The following is a 24,448-nucleotide window of genomic DNA, read 5'->3' as shown; positions in this document are numbered from 1 at the left end:
AATTTTTAATCACTTCAATTAATAATTGTAATTTTGTATATGCATGTGTTGTCACAATTATGCATATATTTAAATATGCATATAAAACATATACAAGTGTGCATATAAAACATTGAAATAATTATACTCACCAGCTAGGATATTGAAGTTCGTTAAGTTCCGCCTTGAATTGCTCTGCATCGATTCCATCGAAAAATCCATGAAGACTCATATTTATTAACACACACACACTTTACTTACGCGAAAATTACACGAATTTATCACATCGCGTATACAAAATACACGAAATCGAGATAAAATTCACTTTATCCCATTTATGCGGAAACCATAAACAATTCGCGGTTCACACGACACTATAAACATAAACACAGCGAAGCATCGCTCAGAATGAGCGAGACGAACGACGATTGTTTTGGTGGTTATGTGAAGGTCGTCAGACGCGGGTACAACGCAAGAATAACTATGTTTTATCCAGGAAAAACTAGATGATTTTATATTTAACGAAATAAACTTTCGAAATACTACTTCAAATCAAAAGAACTTTCAAGATACTACTTCAAATCAAAAGGACAATGCACGCTCACATCTATGAAATATGCTTACTCATTCGGGTTGTAACGGTCATTTCGCGATACTGATCGACGAAACATAATGAAAATCTGCGACAGATCATGTCTTCCGCGGCAATCGCCCGTCGCTCTTTAATCGGCATTCTTGACAATTCACACTCACAATGCATTTCTGGTGGATGAAATATGCGTGATTCACTTTTAAACAGCATTAATCGCGAAGAATATTTGCGGAGTGATATCAATGCGAAGGAATCCATTTTGTGACTGACAAACCTATGCTGTGAAATTTGCAACCTAAATATCGAGATATTGAAGTAATGCCATCTTCATACTTCAATTATTAACTGCCACTTTAAACGAAAATGATATGTTTTCTATACGTTTTATAAAAAGCTTTGTTAATTAACAATATTTTAAACAATATTCTCAAATTACAAATGCTTTGAGTAAATGTTGAGATTATTTTACATTTCGGTATAGGATCATAATCTGTATTCATTAGAATTATAACCTGTTCCCCAGTCCGCAGCCATCAGACAATCGACGAAACGCCGTTAATCGTAAACAGTAGCGGCAAGTAATACGTGCCGGAAATTGCTCATCAATTTAATCAGCACCACCGACAAACATTCATGTCTTATGCACCTTTAATATGGACAAAATACGCGAATAATCCATCACAAAATGCTTACGCTTTACTTTCCGAATCGACGCGCCATGAAAAACTAACTGTTCTATTGGTACAATGGCGCACTCTATGGCTGGCAGAGTAATTTATACTCGACAGCTGATAAGATGGAAATCCTAACAACCGTCGAACAGTAATATTTAAAGTTACTGCATAATATACAAATTATTTTTTAAATTGTAATAGAATTTAAATATTATATACTTCTACTGTGTAGTAAATAACATACTTTATTTAAAATAACATTATTATATTGGCTATTAACATAAAATAGTGCATGTAGGTGGAACTATATATATATATATATATATATATAATATTTGGAAAGTTATTTTATTAAAAAATTAAACTTATTATTTAGAAAGTATACACACACACACACACAATTGGAATTATGTAACATGCAATGCTGAAAGAAATTTTAAATTTGAATAAAAAATAAAATGTTTATTATAACAGAACCAATAATTATTTTACAAATCAATTCTGCTACTTTGAAATCGATATGTAGCATGATATCGATGTCATTTTTTAACATATGTAAATGTTAAAATGTATTTTATTATATTTTGTTTAGTGTAAAGATCTAATTTATAAATATAATATTGTATAAAAACAGATATTAATAGTCTAAAATTTTCTGTATGTTAGTACGTAACATGATGTGAAAGCACATAAATAGCTTGTAGTCATGCTTTCTATTAATATTTTTATGAAATGAATAGAGCAGTGCATCGACAGTGATCGATAGTAAACCATTGAGTAACAAATATTTTTTAACATTTTTCTCACACATCATATCACGCATACGTATAAAATACTATATACATGTAATACAACATACATATGTATATATAGTATATATAATATATATACAAATAACGTATTTAGTTGTAATAATAATAATTATTTGAAACACAATAAAGCTTTCGGCAGATTTGTGATGGCCGGAGATATTCGGTCATTGTAGCGTAGCTTCATCAAGCCTCCTTATATTGCTTTCATCTACGCTTTGAGTCGTGTTCAATACGACGGTTTTACCACCAATTGCAGCGATTATATTTTCTGTTACTTCATGGTCGTATCTCGTGCCGCGAAGATTACTAATCACACTCGCATCTTGCTCGAAGTTGGTCGATACTAATCCAGCTGGCAAGCTCATTTTGATTTCTTGTACAATACCACTCTGTATTTCCAAAGTTAAATTCAAACGATATGTTTTACCATCGTGAGCAGGGACATCCAGCGTACGAGAAACTGTAAATTTCGGCGTTTTCCCAAAATTCCAATCCCAAGAACGGAACTCGTTAGTGAATTTATCAATTCCTGCAATTTTAATTTATAAAAATATTATAGACCAATTATCAGATCATTTCACACATATTAATTATCTGTTATTTTACTAATTCCAATTATTTCATTTTTATAACAATAATTAAATAAAATTGATAGTTTGAAAATAAAAAGGCTTGAAATTGCTTTGAAATAAATCATATTTCTATTTTCAATTGATGTTTCAAATAAAAGCGTTTTTTAATACATACCAGGAAACCAATCTTCAGTAGGATTGATAAACTTGAACCCTTTCTGTTTTTCAACTTGATTGTATCTACCATCTTCAAGAGTGAGAGCTTTTGTACGTAGATATTCCCAGCCAATAGCCGATAAAAGTTTATCTATTTGGATATCTCGGTTCATGTCACACAAATTCGTTATTGAAGAACGTATAGAAGCCGTTGCATTCGTGACTATATCATTCTGAAAATGCATTTATCTATTATTTTTATGCTACATTTATACATAAATTATGAAATCATCATTTTTAGAATTAACTGTATTGATATACTGTTACGATGTACTGTTATGCAATCATTTTATGACGTGCGTATAATTTATTTTTAAAAATATACACGCGTGTGCATATCGAGGAAAACTTTACCTCTTTTTTTTCAAGAACTGAACTCAGATCGGCCTTATTCACATTAACCAAAAGCGTACAGTGATGATAAGCATTTGGTCGTCCCAACTTTGCAGCTGTTCCAGATATCTATATCATATTATTGTTAAAGAAATAAAGATAAACATATTTTTATGTGTTTTATGGATTTTTATGGGTTTTCGAAAATTACATAAAAAGATTTTAGTACAATATCATAGACATGATAATATAAGTGTGACACACAATATTTGAAGTCTATTTTTAATTCTAAAACAAATTTAGAACTGGCAAGATATGGTTTCACAACAGATAGCGATAGAATCTATTTTTTGTTTTATGCTTGTTACATTATTCCTACTCAAACGTTTCAATGAATATTATATAACATTGATCATATTGATTATATTAAATATTTGATAATTATCATATAAATTAGAAAAAAAATTTTTGTGAATAGATTTTCTATGTTATATAAAGGATACTTTGCAATCTCCATTGACTAGAATGTCGTCGCGTTTGTTGATCACGCTCTTCAAGCTCCATTGTCGGAAAAGAGCGTTGGTGATGATGTTTAGATTGTACTTGCGATCATATCTCTCTTTTGGAGTGAAGAACGTCAAATTTAGATTACCATTGTCGTGATAAACGGTACCGCCGCCACTGTTTCGACGCGCCAGAACAATGCCTCTTTTTTCAGCCGCTTGAACATTGCACTCCAGCCAGGGATTCTGATGACGACCGAACACTACGCAGGGATTGTTTCTCCAAAGAAGTAATACATGGTGTTTGGAAAAGTCAAAGTTCAGGTACAGCCAGTGCTCCAGTGCCAGATTGACAAACACATCCGTGGATTGCGATATAAATACCGACTTCTGGATCGTGTCAGTATATGTAGATGCGTACCTGGCAGTTTGCTGAGTGCTATGAGAACAACGCCTGACAGCGGCGATCAGTCTGGCGGACAAAGGCATTGCGTGGCGTGTGAAAGAGCAGAATTCCCTGGGTGTCACGCGGTTGATCAACTGCCGACTACCTGGTGTAATGTCAACGTGACGTGGACTCTTGTGTATATATATCAGTCTTTTATCTATAATGAACAAGGTCCTTTATTTTGTGCCGCTTGCGAGATCGACCTTGATGATTAACTCAGTCTTTTAAAGAATAGCCTTTAATGAAAAAAACGCATGAAAACGTTGGTCTCGCTCGCGGTGATGGAAATAAGGTAGTCGTGCAGAGCGATAGTTTGGTGCAACCACTTCCACGTTTGGTCCAGGGAGTTAATGCGGTACCGGATACCCAAACAATCTCGACAGTCCTTTTGCATTCCTCCGTGTGCTGACAGTTTGAACCGAAAATTAAATTCACCCGCCGCGAGGTAGTCTCCGAGATAAACGATTGGTCTCTTTACGATTCTGTTGGCTGCGTCCCTGCTTGCCGGTGGTGCTGCTGATTACGACGCACAAATAGTTCTCCCGCCGTCGTCGTGAACGCGAATTATCGATGTAAGTCGTACTACTCGCGAATATGAAATGAACCGAGTCTTCGGACTTATATTTTATATGAACAAGACGCATTAATGTCCGTCCATTTGCGAATAAGCAAGGAGGGGATCTCATTTAATACTTGTAGAGGTTATCTAAGTTCGAGGCGCAAAGTACAGCTGACCGGCGCGTGATATAATCACTCTCTTCTACTCCACTCTTCCCCGCACGACCGAATTTTGATTCAGGCACGTAAATATCGCGATAAGAGCCCCCCCGTTGCCGAAGAAACGACTTTAAATCATCATCAAACGTCTTTGCCATATGTCTGTCGATTTTATTAATATGCACATCTATAAATGTATAAACATGCACGAGCAGTAAACACGATAGGCTATTTTTTTAACGTTTCGTTATTTTTTATGTATTCCCTTATGTGTCAGCGAATAACAGATAAAGTGTGTGACTCTTAATTGATCAGGTGATGTCTGATAGGACTTTGATATTTAACGTTGACACGATTTTGCTTCGTCCAATTAACCCAGTTCTCTAATTAATTTGAATTAAAATATTAATTCTCTTTTATGACTATTTGTTTTGAAATATTCCACTTATTTATTCTAGCATTCTCTCAAAATATATATCTTTAACTATGGAATTAAATATTAATTATTTATTAATAATAATAATAACAACTTTGTCCCATTCTACATTATCAGTTAGAAGAGACTTTTCCACTATAAATGAAGAGTTAGTATTATTTTATATATTACATGTTAACGTTATGGCTGATGCAAATTCTTGTATTTTATTTAAAAAATTTAAGTGTCTAAACATTTATATTTAAAAGGCTGAAATATCATGGATAACAGTTTCTATGTTGTACTTTATTTCGTTTTTTTTTTTGCTTCTTTTCTTCTTATCTTTCTCTACCTATCTACATTAAGAAGATAAGTAAGCCCCCTTCTTTTTAATGATGTTTGTTTAATTTGATCATACTTTGGCAATAATTCTGCTTGACTTGTTAGACTCGGGAGACAGAGCTAATACGAATCGAGAGATTATTGAGTAAAATTTTTTACGCTACTATGTTTAAAAAAAAAATAAATGTTTAAAATTAAATAATGAAGAAAGATAACTAGAAAATCCAGTCAAATAAACAAATCTGTTAATCAGACTTGACCACTGTGAACTGTCGTTGAGGACCGAAGAATTTGTTGATTACGATATTACGAAGAAATCATTTCTCATAGAAAAATAAGACATAATATTTTTAGAATGTTGAAAAAAATTATTCTATAATTTTCTCACAATAGACAAGTAGAGAGCTAACGTCCGTTAATGTCCACAACAGAGAATTAAAATTCTGACCCAACCATTTAATATAATCTGATTTAGATTCTTAACTCTTGTTACACTATTTGGATCATCTTTGTATCTTAAATATTAATAATACTAAATTAATTTAACTTATAACAACTTATATTGTTAAACGTTACTATATACTGACTTGTGCTTATTGTTTCTAATTCTCATTCGCGTTGGAACTCGTGTTCTGCATAAAATAAAATAAAATATAGATTAGTATTTCCTCATAAATGCCACTTAATCAATAATGATAATGTCGCAAGCGAGTAGCATAAAATGTTATCATCATCATCGCGTTACTTCAAGGTTCAAGTGGACGAATGCTCCTTTCGACGCTTTTTATTTCCGTTCTCTCTCATTTATTTATAATATTGTACGTACTACTGATATCTCGACACTGCGTGTATTTGCAACATGAAACGCTGTGAAGTCTCGTTCACGTGACAATTATTATCGTCTATTATAAGAGGGGGCAATTGAGGCCTACTGATAAGGAGATATATCCCGCACCCCTCCGCCCCCACGGGGCGTAATAACATTAAACTTACATATGCACATTGATAAAAAAAGAGAACTTTATCTGATCGCGGACTTTTCTGAATTACACACACAGCATTCGTGCGAAGAAGATCCGTTTCTTTCAATTATTATTATATATATTCTTACATTTAAAATGAAATAGTTGTACTTACAGACTTTAAAAAAGAAAGAAAAGATTTAGCGTTATAACAGCGCTTGAATTATGCCGCGTTGTCCCAGGAAGTATTCGGAGCATTTCCGTGTTTGGCGAAGAACGACGAGAGGATGCACATGACGATACGTCCGTTGAAGAGATTTTGGCGGCGTGGAATATTCAAGAATCTCGTCGGTGAAGCGAAGATAGATAAGATTCACAATCACAAAGATTTACAACTGACACGTTACATCACGTCCACAATCACACCTGTGAGAACTTACGATAAGCCCTATCATATATGTTGTCAGAGGTTATTTCTTAATCGCGTATAAGGGTACATCCAGATAAATTTGCATAGGTGCATATGCATATGCATAAGGAAATGAATTGGTTCATAAGAATTATATAAACTAATTAAAGCAAGCGAAAAATCAATTGAACTAATTGAATTGTCCATTTCCTTATGCATCTTTTTACGAACTAACCTATTTCCTTATGCGCCAAGTTCGTCTGGATATATCCTAATCCTGTCACCGCAGTTACCTTCATGAGTGCGTGACGGTCACGTGATCCTGACTGGCGTCTTTCTGTGCTACATGCTACACCTTCGTAAAAGCGAGTTGTATAAACTTGCTCTGAAACCGATTGACGAAATCAGTCGTTTCTTTGCATTTCACTGTATTGTTTCGACGATTGTTTGAATTTGTTAAAACTTTGTTTTAACAATTGATTTGACATTGGTGCGACAACTCGAGTCACGTGATTCAGCGTTTGGTCTGTGGTGACAATTGGCGTATGTAGAACGGAACTTTGCGTGTGTGTAAATATCATTAGACAAAGTTTTATTGTGCATTTAGGCCGCCGATTATTCTGTACAAGAGAAGAGTGCAAGTCAATCGAAAATTATGACGAAGACACAATATCCCGAGGCGCGCAGGGATGAAAGCGTCGTTGATAATTATCATGGCGTAGAGGTTAGAATACGATAAAAATGTTTCATAAATAGTAAAAGAAATTTAAATTAAGAAAGTAAAAATTTAACTGTGCTTATATAATAATATATTGATATTTTTGTGCAAAGAATTATATAAATATTTAAAAAGAAATATTATCTTATAAGTATTACTATATAAATTAAAATTGAAGTTATTAAACATTAAAGTTTTACTGCTATAGTTTTTTTAAGTTATTTGACAAAAAAGTGTATTTTATAATTATTATGTAAAAGGTAAACTTTCTTTTACAGATAGCAGATCCTTATAGATGGTTGGAAGACCCAGATTCAGTAGAAACAAAAGCCTTTGTTGATGCGCAAAATGCCATTACTAAGCCTTATTTAGCTGCATGTAAAGCACGCGACAATATTCATGAAAGATTGAAGCAATTATGGGATTTTCCAAAATACTCCTGTCCTACTAAACATGGTGGAAAATATTACTTTTATAAAAATACAGGTTTACAAAACCAAAGGTACAATGTCTAATATATGTATATAATCTAAAAAGTAAATTCTTAATTAATGAATCTTTATTTACAGTGTTCTTTATGTCCAAGATACTCTTGAAAGTGAACCAAGAGTATTTCTTGATCCTAATACTCTTTCTGAAGATGGAACTGTTGCAATTACTAGTAGTAGTTTTAGCGAAGATGGTAGCATTTTTGCATATGGATTATCTAAAAGTGGTTCCGATTGGAGTACTATCCACTTTTTGAATGCAGAAACTGGTATGTGATAATGCAAAAATTATTAAGATGTGTGTTTTTATATAGTATTCATATACTTATTAAGTATATAATATCACTATAATTATTTATTTGTGAAGGTAAAAAATATTCGGAAATTTTGGAAAAAGTAAAGTTTTCACCAATTGCATGGACTCATGATAATCGTGGAATTTTTTACGGACAATATCGAGATCAACAAGGAAAAACTGATGGTTCAGAAACATTAGGTAATCAAAATCAAAAGTTATGCTATCACATTGTTGGTACACCACAATCAGGTGATGTTGTTGCTGTTGAATTTCCCGAAGAACCATTGTGGAGGATGTGAGTTTTACAATTTTATTCTTTAAATTTCTTTATAATACTAATCATAAAATGTTATTTAGACAATTATATATATATATATAAAATAAATTTTTTATATGTATATTTGATAAGCATACTTTTGCTTTATCAGAGGTGCACAAGTATCTGATTGTGGCAACTGGCTTATTGTTACTCCTCTGAAGGACTGCAGAGATAATTTAGTATATTTTACGCCATTAAAACCTGGAATGAGTATAAGCAGCAACTTGCCATTAACGCAGGTTGTCGATAAACTTGAAGCTGATTATGAAGTTAGTAGTCAATATTTCTTTTTCTTAAATTTACTATATTTCCACATTATTACAATTTCATGTATTTTCAGTATGTGACTAATGTTGGTACCAAAGCTGTGTTCCGCACAAATAAAAATGCATCTAACTACAAATTGATAGCTATAGATTTGTTAGATTATGGACAAGACAAATGGGTTGATCTATTGCCAGAACATCCTGAGAATGTACTAGATTGGGCTACTGCTGTTGATGGAGATAAATTTGTTGCTTGTTATATACAAGATGTTAAGGTAATTTATATATATATAATGTTTTTAGAATATAAAGATTATAATTGTGAATATTAATGATAACATTTTTTTTAGAATATTTTACAACTTCATAGTTTAAAATCTGGTGAAATTCTTAAAACATTCCCTCTTGATCTTGGCACTGTTGTTGGATTCTCAGGAGAGAAAAAATATTCTGAAATATTCTACCAATTTACATCGTTCCTAACTCCTGGCATCATATATACAATCGATTTGAAAAAAGAAGAGAAACCACGAGTTAATATTTATTTTACAATATTTATCTACAATAGCATATTTTTAAAATTATTATAGATTGAGTAATTAATATTGTTGTTTTCAGGTATTACGAGAAATTAAAGTAAAGGGTTTTGATGCAAGTTTATATAAGACTAGTCAAATATTTTATACAAGCAAGGATGGTACAAAAATCCCCATGTTTATAGTAACAAAGAGTGTACGTATATTATTTTAAAACATTTCTGATAAAATATATTTCATTATTAATGCCAATTGCAATCTTTAATATTTAGAAATAAAAAATATTTTGAGATATTTAGCAATTATTCTGTTTTTTTTTATTTTATGAATATCAAAAGTAAAAAGTTACCAAGAAAAGTTTTTAATTTAGGATGCCATATTGGATGGAACTATGCCAGCTTTACTTTACGGATATGGTGGGTTTAACGCGAGCATTCAGCCTACGTTCAGTGTTACAAGACTTGTTTTTATACAACATTTAAATGGAGTACTTGCTGTTGCTAATGTTCGTGGAGGAGGGTATGTAAGAGCACAATGCTGGGAAAGTTATTATAAAGTATTATTTGTATTTACTTGTATGAAAAACGAGGCACACTCTTTTATAGTGAATATGGAGAAAAATGGCATAATGCAGGACGCTTCTTCAATAGGCAAAATGTATACGATGATTTTCAGTATGCAGCAAAATATCTTGTGGAGAACGGATATACTACTTCATCAAAGTTGACAATTCAAGGTGGCAGTAATGGTGGTCTGGCTGTTGCTGTATGCATAAATCAGAGACCTGATTTATTTGGCGCAGCCATAGCTCAAGTGGGGTTAGTTGATATATTTGTATTATAATAACTATTTACATATGTATACAAGTTATTAAAATGTTTCTGGTAATTGCAGCGTTATGGATATGTTACGTTTTCATAAATTTACTATCGGTTCTGCTTGGGTTTCGGATTACGGAAGCTCTGATGATCTCAAGCATTTTCAGAATCTGTTGAAATACTCACCCTTGCATAATGTAAGAGTACCACCAGATGATGTACAATATCCTGCAACGCTGCTTCTGACTGCTGATCATGATGATCGAGTTGTACCATTGCACACTCTTAAATTAATAGCAACTCTTCAGCATACACTTGGAAACGTATCAAAGCAAACAAATCCTTTATTTGTAAGAATAGATACTAAAGCAGGTCATGGAGGTGGAAAGCCCACTATGAAAGTGGTAAGTACTCTTGCAATCCATAAAGCAACACCCATATTAAAAACATTACATACATATAACTTAAGAAATGCCATGCATAATGAAGAATATTTTATTTTAGATTGAAGAAAGTACCGACATCTTATCGTTTATTGTACAATCTTTGGGTTTGGAATTTAAATTGTAATTAATGCTTGAAGAAAAATTTAAATCCAATATTTTGCATAAATCTTTTAAAAATCAAGAAATTGTAAGGTAATATATCGCTAAAAATATATATGCGATTATTATATGTATTGAAATGTATTGTTGCAAATTCATCTGATATGCTTAAACTGCAAATTTTTTTATAATAATGTGTCTTTATTGTCAAATAAAAAAACGATGAAATTTATATTTTTATGCTAATATTTACGACTGAGTTTTTGTTTGTTTAAGGTGCAACATAGACACATAGTGTTTAAAACACGTAGTAGCCAGTCCCAGATTTATCTATCCTGTTGTTTACTCTATGAAGATTAAAGATTTAAATTGTACCAAAACGTGGTACAATGTAACGATATCGGTGCAGAAATATCACCAAATTTTTTATTTATTATACGAAAAAGGCAAAGCATTGAGAATATTGGATAAAGTTTTACGTAAGTTTTGCATAGTAACTCAAGAGTTCAATAATAAAAATCTTTTTATTTTTTAATTCAGTAATAATTAAGGATATATATATTTATATATTGTGTTAATGATAGGGAGAGATTATTAAACCAATTAGTAGTGCAGCTTTTTATGAAAAACTATAATTAATTTCATTAATTATCGATATAACGGAGATAATTGCGTTAACTATTGCTGTAATGGAAATATTACAAACATTTTTCGATATATTTTAAATTAATTTAATACGTCGAGATTTCTTTTCGTAAAAAATTTCTTCTAAATCTTAAATTGTAACATGCAGTATAATTTGCGTAATAGCAAAATCCAGTATTTAGGCATTTATAGTAAATTGTTTTTATATTATTATATATTATATGGAATCTTTCCAGATTAGATTTTGATTTTATCATGTTACGAAATTTTTTTTATTTGAACAATCTTTTTAAACATCTTGACTTCGATATCTCGATCACTTCAATATCTCGAACTCGTAATACCAACCTTTGATATTGCGATTCTCGAAGCAGATTTCGAATGGTGGTAATTGCGTGAATAAAACATACTTCACTGCATTGCCATCGTTCTGCAAATAGAACGTTTCGTTGCGATTGATATTTATAAGTGGATCACGCGTATTTTATCTGCTAAAAGTGCATTGCAAATGTGAATTTTTGTTGGAAGTATCGATTAAAGTTACGGGAGAGCGCCGGAATGTATTATTTGCCGCGTCTGTTCACGGTTAACATCGTTGTTTTGTGCCGTGAGTCCGGCCGCGAGAAATTGTCGCGAGTGTTTTGTGAAATTTCAGACGTTTGAATGTAGCTCGTTGAATATTGCGTATATATGTATATCAGGCATCGTCAATTTCAGCTCCGGAGCCGCAACGCGCTTCCCTTTCTTGTCTTGTGAAGTAAGAGGAAAAGGAGTAGAAGGAGACAGACACTGATCGTCTCTCATCAATTGCTGTGTGCATAGATTATAGAATCTATCGCGCCTCAACGTGTGTCTCCTTTTCTATCTTGTTTCGCGAGACAAGAAAGAGGGGGAAGTGTTGTGGTTCTGGAGCCGAAATTTATCGTGACTGATGTATCATTATTATAATATCGTGTGTTTTATACATATGTGCTTTCACAAGAAAACTTTTCAACAGGTATTATATTTTATATCTTATTTATATGTGTATTATGCTGTGTGTGTTCTATATGTATTAGAATATTCCACTCTCATATTTGCTATGTGATTATTCAAATAAAATGTATGTAGCAATAACACTTAAATGCGGATGTTCTTATCTGCAAGGTTTTTATATAATTTTGTATATCTTTTTTTCTTTTTCTCTATAACGTTTATTTATATTTATTTCTTTGTGAGTGCAGAAAGTGCAACGTGAACTCTACAAGGAGCTGTAAAGAATCAATTGTGCGTGTCTTCATCATATTCGATTCGGAACGCAGAGCGTGGATCTTCAATAAAGCAAGTATTTTATTGAAAAGTAAAAAACGAGTTTGTATCGGGAGTGCCGATTAAAATAACAGACGATTACGGAAGTTGTGTTACTTGCCGCGGGTGTTCGCGATTAATGGCGGGAACGCGAAAGTCAATCTGTACCTTAAATTGAATTCTTCACAATCCCGTGAGTACAAAAATTTTGATGTCATAACAATTTGTGATATACTAGAAAAAGTCGAAAAATAAAGGAATCTTTATTTTTTGACTTTTTTCATATTTTTTAATGAGATATAATATTTCAAAAATTTTGTTTGTTGAGTAAAATTATTCACTTTGTCAAATAGTTAATATATCATGTAACATGACCTTCGTATGGCCGCCAAGAAAACAATTATTGTTTGTCTCGTTCTTTTGAAATAAGTAACGTTGAATAGATTATAAAATGCATGGACGCGTTTTAAGCTTATTTCATTTCGTGTTCGCGTTTCGTATGTGAAAGTTCGCGATGTGAATCTGTGAAAGTAAAATGTGACCGACTGTCATTTGACAATAATGCTGATTTCCAATATTCATCGATTGGAGATTATGCGAAGCAGTCTAAGAAGGAATCTGCAAAGGATAGAGCACACTGCAATACTCTAGTTGGTAAGTGCAATTATTCTTAATTTAAATATATACATAATTATAGCAATTCAAACATATAGAATTACAATTTGTTAAATATTTAAAGATTTTTATTAAAATGTTTATTAAAACATTAAATATTTATTAAAATTTTTAAATAATTATTGTGTGCATGCACTATTAAGAAAAATAGAAATAAATAATATGTAATAATCAATATACACAAAATATTTGTTAATTTACAAAAATTAAAATATAGTTTAATTTTTTTCAGGTATAGCTGAAAAAGCGTATTTAGCTAGAGTACAACGACCGGTGAGTGAATTTATCCATTATATTATACTTGCGTAATTATGTAAAATATTATCTGCTGTCTTGTTGCTATTACAAAGATTATTAGAAGAGAGAAAAATGTGGTAGGGATTTTAATATGCACTTAAGTTTTTCTCTTTTGTGAAACGTAAACACATGCAAAGATTAACTCGTCGTTGTCTCTCAACTGAGGTGATTAGGCAAATGTAAAGTAATGAGAAAACAGGGTAAGGAGGGAAGTGAGAGAAAAAGAAAAATGAGAAGAAAAAAAAATATTGAAGTTTCGATATTGTCTTTAAGGTATAAATAAATAGTATACAATTGTGTTATTAAGATGTGAGTGAACAATAATCCATTTTCTATATAATTGTTTTGTACAAAGTAGACATTCGAATCTAATGTCCAACTATTTAATCCCAAGTATTACATTACAGTATCATATAAAAATGATAAGAAATTGTTATACTAGAGTAAATATTACAATTGCTATTATTTTTCTCTCTCTTTCCGTGTTTCCTTTTTTTCTTGTTTTTTGATTATTTCTCGTCATTGTTCAGTCGCGCTCAACGCAAACAGTTAAGCGGCACGCCGCATTATTTCTCTCGCCTGACTTTGATAATCTACTTGAAGAAAATTAAACGATATCGTAGCATGTATCTCTTGATACCAGATGATAGTAAGTCAGTCAACGTTGACGTTTACGATACCGTTTCTCGATTCTCACGTTTACGTTAAACATTGTGCTAGTCGAAATCGCTAGTGAACATCCCCGCGAAAAATTGCGAGAAGAATTTGCCCATATATTGCTCGTCTTTGATCGGCCAAACGCCTTCTAGGAAACCAATATGACCGCCACGTGATGTTACCACTACAGCCACGTTTTTACTTTTACTTATTTCCTTCAGAGGTATTGCTGAAAAATTATATTAAAATTAATATGCCATCATAGGTAATTTTATCGCATTATACATTATACACACCTTGTATTGGCTGGAATGGATCATCTGCGGCGCTAAGACACAATGTTGGAACTTCGATCAGATGCAATTTGTCGTTCAACGAAGCATCTCGATAATACTCTTCGACGTTATTGTATCCAAATTGTTTTGTCGTAAAATTAGAATCGAATTCTCTTACTGTTTGGCTCTGTAAGACATAGTAATTCAAGCATGAGTAAAATTTACTTATCAATTGGTTAGACAATAATCAGACGATATCAAATCATGTCGCAAATATCATCAGATATCGATCATTAATCTTTAATTTAACTGATATCTAATTTAATTTTATTTAATTAAAAATTTTAAATTTATCTATCAAAAAGTTACAAGGAAAATGATATTAAATTACATGTCACAAATATATCACTAATTATAATCTTTAATTTAATTAATATCTGTTTTAATTACTGATTATTTTGATACTCTAAAGTCTATTTGTCAAGAAATTTATCAATGTATAATATATTTTTTTGTAACATTCTGTACATGGAAAAAAATTTGCTAGCACAGCAATTTTATGTTGTCGTAGCAAAATATGTTATTTATTACACGGACAGTAAAATTTCTTACAAATATTAATTTTATTGGTTAAAAGTAATTTTGCTAAACATGCAAATTATAGTGTCATAATTATAACAAAATGTTTTTTATTAGCAGCTATAATTTTACTACACTAACATTTGTTAAAAATACATTTTTTGTTGTGGTTGCAAATCAATGTGATTTTCAACGATTTTGCTGTGATAGCAAAAAAATTTTTTTTTTACGTAAAGCAGCAAAAATAAGAACTAAATCGAGAAACACAAGAGTTAACTTTTGTCTTCATAAAAAATTTTAGATTTCGAAAATATTTTACTTTGATAAAAACGATAATACGTTTACGAAAGATAGAAACGTACGATGTTTGCATGATATTGTAAAAATTTTTTAAATTTGTTATTGCCGAAAGTGTTGTTGCTAATATAAATTTTGATGGCAAGATAAAATCTTTGTTATAATAGCAGTATAATTTGCAAGTTTAGCAAAATTATTTTCAGCCAATCAATTTAGTGACTGTAACAAATTTTTTGATGTACATATAATAATACATATTCTACTACACAACGTAAATTTGCTGTGCCAGCAATTTTTTTTTTTTTTTTTTTTGAGTAATCATATATATCTGTATTTAACAAAAATATACCTTAAGAGTTGTGTCGATATCCACATTGAAGAAATTAACGCCAGAGGTTTTATATTTTTGTAGTGTGCGACATAGATTACCGGCTAGATACTTATTCAGCATTAGATTAAAGTAATTTTCTTCGGTGTTCTTCGTTGCAGCGAACACGTTCCATGGCACCGAAATAATAAGACATGCTTTCAATTTATTTCTTGCTGCTAAGCCTTCTTGCGCTAAATAATTACCTAGGATCAACCTGCATGTGGCAGAAGAAAAATATGTACAATGCGCGAAAATATCATACATTAGTATTCATTTCTAAGCATTATAGAGATTTACTCTTGTATTACTACGAGATTTAATTTAATTATCATTAGAAAATATGATCGTTACCCTCCCATAGAGATTCCAGTTGCCCCCAGGAGTACATGAGGATAAAGTTTTCTCACGTGTTCTATAACTTCAGTTAAATCATCGTAGTTTGCAGCGCAATATGTTCGCGGGGTCTGAAAGTTACAAAATAAATAGATTTTTCGTCATACAGAAAACAATTTCGAATTGACAAAAAGTAAATATATAGTAGATATATACTGATTTTTGATCGATTTTTAGCAAAAATTTGATTAAACATTATTTTTTTAATAACTTTTTGACGTATAACATTCAAATATTTTTACTAATCATTTATTATTAAATTTTATTAAAATAAAGTTTAAAATTGAATAAAGAATAAAATGTTATTGTTTGTAGCTTCGAAGCTTAATTTATTGAACTTTGACATACTAAGAAATAACTGTATATCCACTTTTTGTCCGTGAAAAAGATTATTCTATAATAAAAACAAAATAAATCTGTGAATTTAATTGAAGTAAATTTAATTGTTAGAATATTTTTGTGAGTTAACACAACCGCGCTTTTAACTCTACCTTGAGTGTCATTCCGCCTAAACCTCTATTGTTGAAAATCATACATCGTATCCCACATTTTTTCGCGGCTGACACTAGGCACTTAATATATTCCGCTTGACTACCGCCCGTAAGACCAGGTAAAATGATAACGATCGGCGAAGTAATGGAACAATCTTTTTCGGCCCAATCTAAAGCCACTTCGCCTCCGTCGGACAAAGTTAAAATTTCCCTTAATAATAATATAGAGATATTATTATAACAATATATAGAGACAGTGTTACTTGATACTGCAAATTTAGAGTAGCTCTTACATAATTTCTATGAGTAATGCTGCCTTATTTATTATTTTCTCTAATCTCAGTACTAACCTGCGATATTCGACAAGTGGCCATATTCGAGATCTTAAGATGCTGGCCATAATAGTTTGTGCTCGCGATTCGAAGCACCATAATGTCGGCCAGAATTTATTTCGTACAAGCGGGACATTTACTTCCAAAAATAAGCGGAATGGTCCATCGGCACAAACTAATAAAGGTGTCTGGAATCATAATAGCACATAAGAGAGATGTACCATGAGTAACAGCATATAGTTGCTTAATTAGGGCTGAATTATCCTATTTAATAAATAGTTAACTTTGATGAATATTAATTATTAATCGATATATGCGATCGTCATATGATTTATTGAAGCTATTTGTGATGAACTGCCAGATGAATTATATTAATTATAGATGTATACGTGTCATTACAATGTAATTATAATGTCATGATTATACAATTAATTCTCATTAATGCATCACTTGTTATTGATTTCATTAATATAAAGGGTGTAATTAATGAGAGTTTCAATGGGTCATATTTGTAAACCAAAGTCTTCTATTCTTACTTATCGAAGGAAATATTTATTAGCGAAATATTAATGAAGATACTTGAAATATTTATTTATGTTTAAAATTGAAATATTTCTAAATATAGAAGAAAAAAGTAATGATTTCTACTAGTTATTTGATAACGGATTATTTGTTATTACGAAGTCGATCATATTTCAAAGTACAAGATGACTGTTTCGTACAGAAGGCAAAAAATTATTCATGAATATAGAAAATGCTTTTCATTCATGTCTTTAAACAAGTGCTTTGCTTTTATCTCGTACTAAGACCGTTGACTTTACTTTTATCCGCGAATTAATAAAAATCGGATAGTGTCTATTTTCGTCCGTACCGATTAAATTCGCAGAATTTTAGTAACTTGGTATTTAAATATTTGCATTTGATACAAAGCATATCATGATGTCATTTTGTTTTTGTTTAATATTTTTTATGACAAATTAAGAAGCATTCACAGCAAATTTATACAATACGTACGTATGCATTTAATATAAACAAAATTTTGATATTAATTCTGCACTATAATTACATCAGTTAGTAATATCACGATCATATTAAATGTTCTGCTATTCACGAGTTACACTGTTTCAATATATTTATAAAACTTATTTTGTTATACATAGAACACAACCTTTTCATTAGAATTACACGGTCTATAATTTAATTACATTATTTTTTAATGTAATTAAATAACTGCTTCACGCTTGTTACTTCACCTGCATGCGCGCATTCGCTGACGTATTTTATGTGCAGGGAAATGCCTCGGAGTTTTAAGGTCAGATTAATAAATGCATATCTCCTCGTGACTAATGTCGCCTGTGGAGAGTCATGCGACAGTTCAAACGTATATCGCGGAAATCCCGCCGAACTTTTTTTGAATTTTATCTAAAACTAATAGCATTGTAACATATTCGGATAGTGTCTATTTTCGTCCGTACCGATTAAATTCGCAGACAAACTTTTTTGTACTTGAAGACACTGGAGATGCAATAAAGTATACAATAACAGAAACAATGACGCTGTTGTTTTCAAACGATATAAATGTTTGTTATGTTAAAAAGCTTTTAACTGATATCGTGATTGACTGTACTTTAATCAAAGAGAATTTCAAGAACTTCTTGGAGTAAGATGAAAAATCTTTCTTTGAAGAAGATGATATTAAGTAAAAGTAAGAGTAAAAGTGGAATCAAATCTCTTTATTATGTGTGTTGTGTGTGTTGCGGTAATATTAATTTGAATAAATAAATTTTGTTTCAATTTCAATAAGTTTTGTCCACGAATTTCGTTGTCAGACCACGTAATGTCGTACAATCGAGTCGTCAAGTTTACGGACAGGCAAATTATTTAATTTCGCGTAAAGATTAGTTCTCTATTCAGGGCAAATAAATGTTGATGCATATAAAAGCTGCTGTTAGCTGACACTACTTAACTGTATTGCTCCAGCTCGTTAGTCAATGAATGCGTCGCGCGCGTTTATGAGGGATAACGATAAGTCACCCCATTTTAGAATTTATTGCGTGTAGATAGATTCATCGATTCTTCACGCATTATTAAGTGCGAAACAACTTTCTGTTGTTTGGTGTCGATGTCAAGGGATCTTACTCTATCAAAACGTAATTATTCTCACGCTTTGGAAAATAGTTTTATGTACGTACATTTAATGTTGCTTATATTTTTGGTGATTCTTCCGGATCAAACATATCGTATTTAGCTATTTGTGTATCATGATTATTGAATAAAAAATACAAAACTGTTTTTTATGTATTAATTTAATATTGTATAATTTATTGTGCTTTCAACTTCTTGTTTCATTTTTCAACAATTTAAATACTAAGTTTAGCATTCTTATTTATTAAGAAACCGTGAACACTTTGTTCACGGACAATACATTGTCCAATACACTTTTGAATATGAAAAATAAGAATAAGAAATTTTGAATAACTTTGAATAAATATATGAATGCCATTTAAATACGATCAGTTTGATTCGCGATTATTCAAATTTTAATTTAAAATGTTAATATGTTTGACGTAAATGTACACGTGCCTGCACGGAAAAGAAATTGCTGGAATAAATATGAGTAAAATTTGTCTATTCTACCAATAAAACAAATTTTGCCAATATATTGAATAATCTGAAAAATTAGTTATGATAGCGAAAATTTGTTGCTGTCACATCCAATATACGACGATGATTTACAATAGTAAAAATTTTTTTTTCCGTGTGCAATTACGATACCATGCAAAGACGCATAAACAGTGAACGTCACTTTGCCATGTTTTATGATAATGAAGCAATGCACTCATATAATTATTTCATCAAACCACTATGTACATGCAGCATTATTTTTGATTATTTAACTGTCGCTCAAAGATGGTATAAAAGTCGATGTATTTATGTATCTTTGCTGCTCATTCATGTTTAATTTATTACGGTAATTGTATTTAAATTAAAGGTGAAGTTTTTGTTCACCGGAAAACGGATATACGTAATTTGCGCGATATGTGCATAGTTAATTTTTTGATAAACGTTATATTGCAAAGTTATGTGTCATACAACATTAAAATACGCTAAATTATCCAAACTTCCTTGATAGACGCGATTTCCTTATCGCGATTAGCCGGAAGTTCTGATTATTTTCGAAATTTATCTCGTGACGTAACAACTTTTGCCGAACAGGATTAGTAATTAGTGGCGCGAAAAGTTCAAGTGATTTTAACGTACATTTTGCTATCTTTACTCACCTTAACGACCTCGCAGAGATAATAGATACAGAAGCCAATGCCCAGCAGTGCACCATAATACAGCTTTGGGATGTACAGAATATTTTCGAAGAGATGCAGCATTGTTGCGTGCGTGATTATCAGATAGAGGTCTTCGATAGAATTGGCGTAGGCAAGTTATACTGACGACGGCTCAGACCGAGGCGCTGGTGGACCTTGCTCGCAGATAACCGGCAGTTAATGAGCGATGGTCGTAAACGAAAGCCGGCAAAAGAAGCCTCACTGCCGCGCGCATGCCGTACGAATAATTGGACGGCCGGCCGGCTGACTAATCGGCCGAACAGTGCCAATAGAGCAGAGCCGAGATAGCACAAGGCATCCTAGGTTTGTGATTACCTACGCGCGAACAAGTCCGCTCTAACGCACATGCGCAGTGTTATCAAGTGTTATCAGCAGCGGTATTCGGTGGGAAATTTTTAAGATAAATGCTGGTATTAAAAAATTTGTTTCAGTAAGCATTTTATTTTATTACAATGCATTTTACACTAATCTCTTTTATAATAAATTTATATTAAATATTTTTTATTTAAATTTTGTTGTTTTACTTGACTTTTTCTATTCTCGTTTAAATAGAAAATATAGTCATCTCTTTGAATGCAGAAAATAAGATGCATTTAAAAAAACGTTTATAAAAAAATAATTTAGTTAACAAACAAGGATCAAAGGCTAAAGCTAGCTGTTGATTGCTTGTTTTTTTTTGTTTTATTCCATGAACAAACGTTTCGGTCAATACATCTGATCATCTTCAGTGTGAATGATATTTACAATATGTATGATTACTTATGCTTCAACTTGTGTAAGCATGATTTTAGATATTATATTAATTACGTCTTTTATAGTCGATCTTTGAGAATGTGGAACGAGATCCCATCTTGATGTTTTCCACGTGCAGTGACAGTCGCAACAATTCGATTAAAACACGTGGAAAACATCCAGGTGCGATCTCGTTCCACATTCTCAAAGATTGACTATAAAAGACATAATATAACATCTAAAATCATGTTTCCACAAGTTGGAGCATAAGTAATCATACATATTGTAAATATCATTCACACTGAAGATGATCAGATGTATTGACCGAAACGTTTGTTCATGAAATAAATAAAGCAGAAAAACAAGCAACAAACAACCAGTTTTAGCCTCTGATCCTCGTTTGCTAGCACTATTTTTAATTCTTGCAGAATATTTCCTTATTCTGATAACACTGCTTATCTGCAATATTTCTAGATATACATGGGACAATAACGCATAACTTTCTCTTATGACGAGGTGATTTTTGTTACATTTACACAAATTTATTTTTTTTTATAGGATATCAAATATAAAGTCTTTTTTGTCATGAGATTGAAAATTATAATCTTTTCCAAAAAAAAGAACTGCATTGTACTCAATACGTGCGTAAAAGAAATTGTAATGTAATTTATGCTTCGATAAAAAAAATTTTTTATTACAGCATTTTTATGCACATTCACTAATCACTATTTATATTATTTATATTATTCAAGCTTACCTCTTTAGTTTGTAATTTTTTCAAGCACGTATAACTTCTCGAACACGTATCATTGCGTAACTTTTAATGCAGTTTTAAAATGTTAGTCATATAGTAGATTTTCTGACTGTTATCTAGGACACGTGTGTATGGGTTATAATGATAAACAATTTAATGCTATTTTGTGACACTGCAAAGTAGTAAATTTACTACTTACATAAGATAATAAATAATAATAAACACAAATCGAGAGTTTCGGTATGATATAGATATGGAAAACGCATATTCTAGCTAACATATATTTGTATTTTATATATTTTAAATATAAATGAACAATAACGAAGAAATGCGCGAAAGTTTTATCGCGGTACATTTATTATATTTTTGTTTATAAACAACTTCATGCTTTTATAATAAAATTCAGAATAAGATGAGCATATTAAGCGAGAAGAATGAAAAGTGATAGAAGGATTAGTTAAATAATAGCAATAATTATAATAATTACAAAATTTAACAATTCGATAACTAGCGACATATTTCCGGTAGTTTGTTACTTACAATTAGTTATTCAAACACCAAGTACGCGAATAATCGTTTTTATAAAAGTTTATTTATATACATAATATTCATGTATTTTAATTTATGATGATTCATGACAAAAAAAAATCAAATCAGATCATCTCACACAAAATCACGAAAGTACACGTTAAAAGCACACGTGTACGGCATAGCCGTTACGCATGCATGACAGTACGCTACGGACTATTACGTAACTAAGCGCATCAGAGCTGTATTTACTTATAGATGCACTCGGTGCTAGCTAGAACTTTTCTTGCATTATTCAATAAATTGTATTATTGCAAAATCAAGTAAATTATTACAGAAAATTATATAAAACTTTATCATTTTATTTATTTTAATCAAGCATATACTATTGTAAATCCATATCAATATATCCGTACATCAATACAGTAAAAGAAGAAAAAATTGTTTTTTTTAATGTAATTGACATTGATAATTAACAATTCTTGAAATGAAGAAAAAAGCAAGAGAGAAATATTTAAAAATTGTGTTTTATATATAGATTTATGGATGTTAATAATTATAAAACACAGAATTATTTATTGGTTCAATATTGTATTGAAAATAATATTGTAACTCAATAAATATTTTATCAAACACACGTATATTATTTGAGAAATGCTTATTGTTTGCATCTTCTTGTTGTAGTTTTTATTTCCATTTAAATTTATGCAATTATAAAATATTTATAAGCACTTATGATTTCACAAAAATAAATACGGTTCTGATGACAATGTGAACTTTGCACGCCGGATCGAGACGAGTGAAACATGCACACACGCTGTAATATTTGCACTGGTAGTTTCACTAAGGACAATACATGCTTTCCTCGACTGCGCCCGTGTCGCGGTCGTCCCTCGAGGTCAGGACGATTCTATGTGCGATCGATGACGAATAATCACGGCGTCTCGCTGCCTACTTACTACTGCATCGCGTGGTTATTCGCGCGACATTACTGAAATCGTCATGCGTACGATCTATGTTACGCTATCACTCTTATATCTGCAGTTTCCGTAGCTGCAATTGCGCGCGCGGTAGCACCACCTGCTAGTTAAGATACCTCAGTGACGTGAATAATACGGGTATTTTTTAGGAGAAATAGGAAGGCTTATGTAGATGGCATTAAAATTGAATTACTGAAAATTAAAGTCGATTAAAGCTATAATGTAGCTTTTTTTATTAGAATCGGAAAATGCTTTTGCTATCATAAATTGGGATTACTTTGACATAAACTTTGTTTTTGTTTTTAAATTGTTCTAAAAAATAATTATTGAAAATAATTATTGTTTAAAAAGAAATTGTTAAGAGAACTTTTTTATGATGCAGCTTTTTGATCACAAAATGTCAGGCACTTGGAAATAATTATGCATAATTTATATGCAGTGTTCATACTTTACATTGTTTAAAATTTATATATACAGAGTGTCCTAGACTTACCGTATCACCCGTTAGTGGCAGATTCCTGAGGTCATTTGGAGACGAAAATCTTAATACAAAAATGTCAAGGCTACTATAATATTTGAATTGCAAAGGTTTAAAGTTTATCAATCAGCTTATCGGAATTTCGCGCGCTCAGAGACATCGCATCTTGAAAGGATCCTTGCACAATACTACATCAAATTATCTGTTTACTAATAATATTTATCAAAAATATCCATAAAGACGACAAAGATTATATTTTGTTAGCATGAGTATCTCAAAACTGCATCGCAGTTATATCGACGCAATTTAAATTATCTGTACTAGTTGATTGACCTATGTATAAAAAGATCAACTGTTTTATTGCAAGTGGACGGT

General features: G+C 31.4%; 4 protein-coding genes across 7 annotated transcripts in view; 2 read left to right on the top strand and 2 right to left on the bottom strand.

The window, feature by feature from the left end:
• Positions 1-1,679: 1,679 nt before the first annotated feature.
• Lipt1 (Lipoyltransferase 1) lies at positions 1,680-6,883 on the bottom strand. Of its 2 annotated transcripts, XM_012378379.2 has the most exons (6): positions 6,741-6,883; positions 6,191-6,235; positions 3,682-4,286; positions 3,200-3,307; positions 2,805-3,018; positions 1,680-2,586 (listed from the first exon to the last, which is right to left on the bottom strand). In XM_012378379.2, the coding sequence occupies exons 3-6, from the start codon at positions 4,168-4,170 to the stop codon at positions 2,222-2,224; spliced, it is 1,176 nt and encodes a 391-aa protein (XP_012233802.1). In that variant the 5' UTR covers positions 4,171-4,286; positions 6,191-6,235; positions 6,741-6,883; the 3' UTR covers positions 1,680-2,221. The 2 variants fall into 2 exon arrangements, with proteins under 2 accessions (XP_012233802.1, XP_067204956.1); XM_067348855.1 differs by lacking the exon at positions 6,191-6,235.
• Positions 6,853-11,497, top strand: LOC105678767 (prolyl endopeptidase). Of its 2 annotated transcripts, XR_010888357.1 has the most exons (14): positions 6,853-6,993; positions 7,582-7,698; positions 7,971-8,194; positions 8,262-8,449; positions 8,548-8,773; positions 8,907-9,066; positions 9,138-9,338; positions 9,414-9,596; positions 9,682-9,795; positions 9,970-10,118; positions 10,205-10,417; positions 10,494-10,821; positions 10,922-11,055; positions 11,239-11,497. XR_010888357.1 is itself a non-coding variant. In XM_067348850.1 (13 exons), the coding sequence occupies exons 1-13, from the start codon at positions 6,853-6,855 to the stop codon at positions 10,985-10,987; spliced, it is 2,310 nt and encodes a 769-aa protein (XP_067204951.1). In that variant the 3' UTR covers positions 10,988-11,194. The 2 variants fall into 2 exon arrangements, 1 of the variants encoding a protein (XP_067204951.1); XM_067348850.1 differs by lacking the exon at positions 11,239-11,497 and having other exon boundaries at positions 10,922-11,194.
• An 828-nt stretch (positions 11,498-12,325) lies between these two features.
• LOC105678766 (carboxypeptidase N subunit 2-like) overlaps positions 12,326-24,448 on the top strand; it is a 54,519-nt gene continuing 42,396 nt past the window's right edge. The window contains exons 1-2 of one of the 2 annotated variants that reach the window (XM_067348852.1): positions 12,326-13,548; positions 13,802-13,842. The gene's annotated coding sequence lies outside the window, so the exon portion shown is untranslated. The remainder of the gene's footprint in view (positions 13,549-13,801; positions 13,843-24,448) is intronic. The other variant, XM_067348853.1, reaches the window with a different exon arrangement.
• Hydr1 (phospholipase Hydr1) lies at positions 14,115-24,332 on the bottom strand. Its single transcript, XM_012378380.2, has 8 exons — positions 22,091-24,332; positions 20,542-20,937; positions 17,279-17,448; positions 16,929-17,139; positions 16,396-16,508; positions 16,024-16,258; positions 14,820-14,985; positions 14,115-14,752 (listed from the first exon to the last, which is right to left on the bottom strand). The coding sequence occupies exons 2-8, from the start codon at positions 20,641-20,643 to the stop codon at positions 14,583-14,585; spliced, it is 1,167 nt and encodes a 388-aa protein (XP_012233803.1). The 5' UTR covers positions 20,644-20,937; positions 22,091-24,332; the 3' UTR covers positions 14,115-14,582.

The sequence above is a fragment of the Linepithema humile genome, chromosome 2 (genome assembly GCF_040581485.1).
Source record: "Linepithema humile isolate Giens D197 chromosome 2, Lhum_UNIL_v1.0, whole genome shotgun sequence".
NCBI lineage: Eukaryota > Metazoa > Arthropoda > Insecta > Hymenoptera > Formicidae > Linepithema > Linepithema humile.
Note: the sequence above shows the minus strand (reverse complement) of the source record. Positions and strands in the feature narration are given on the sequence as shown.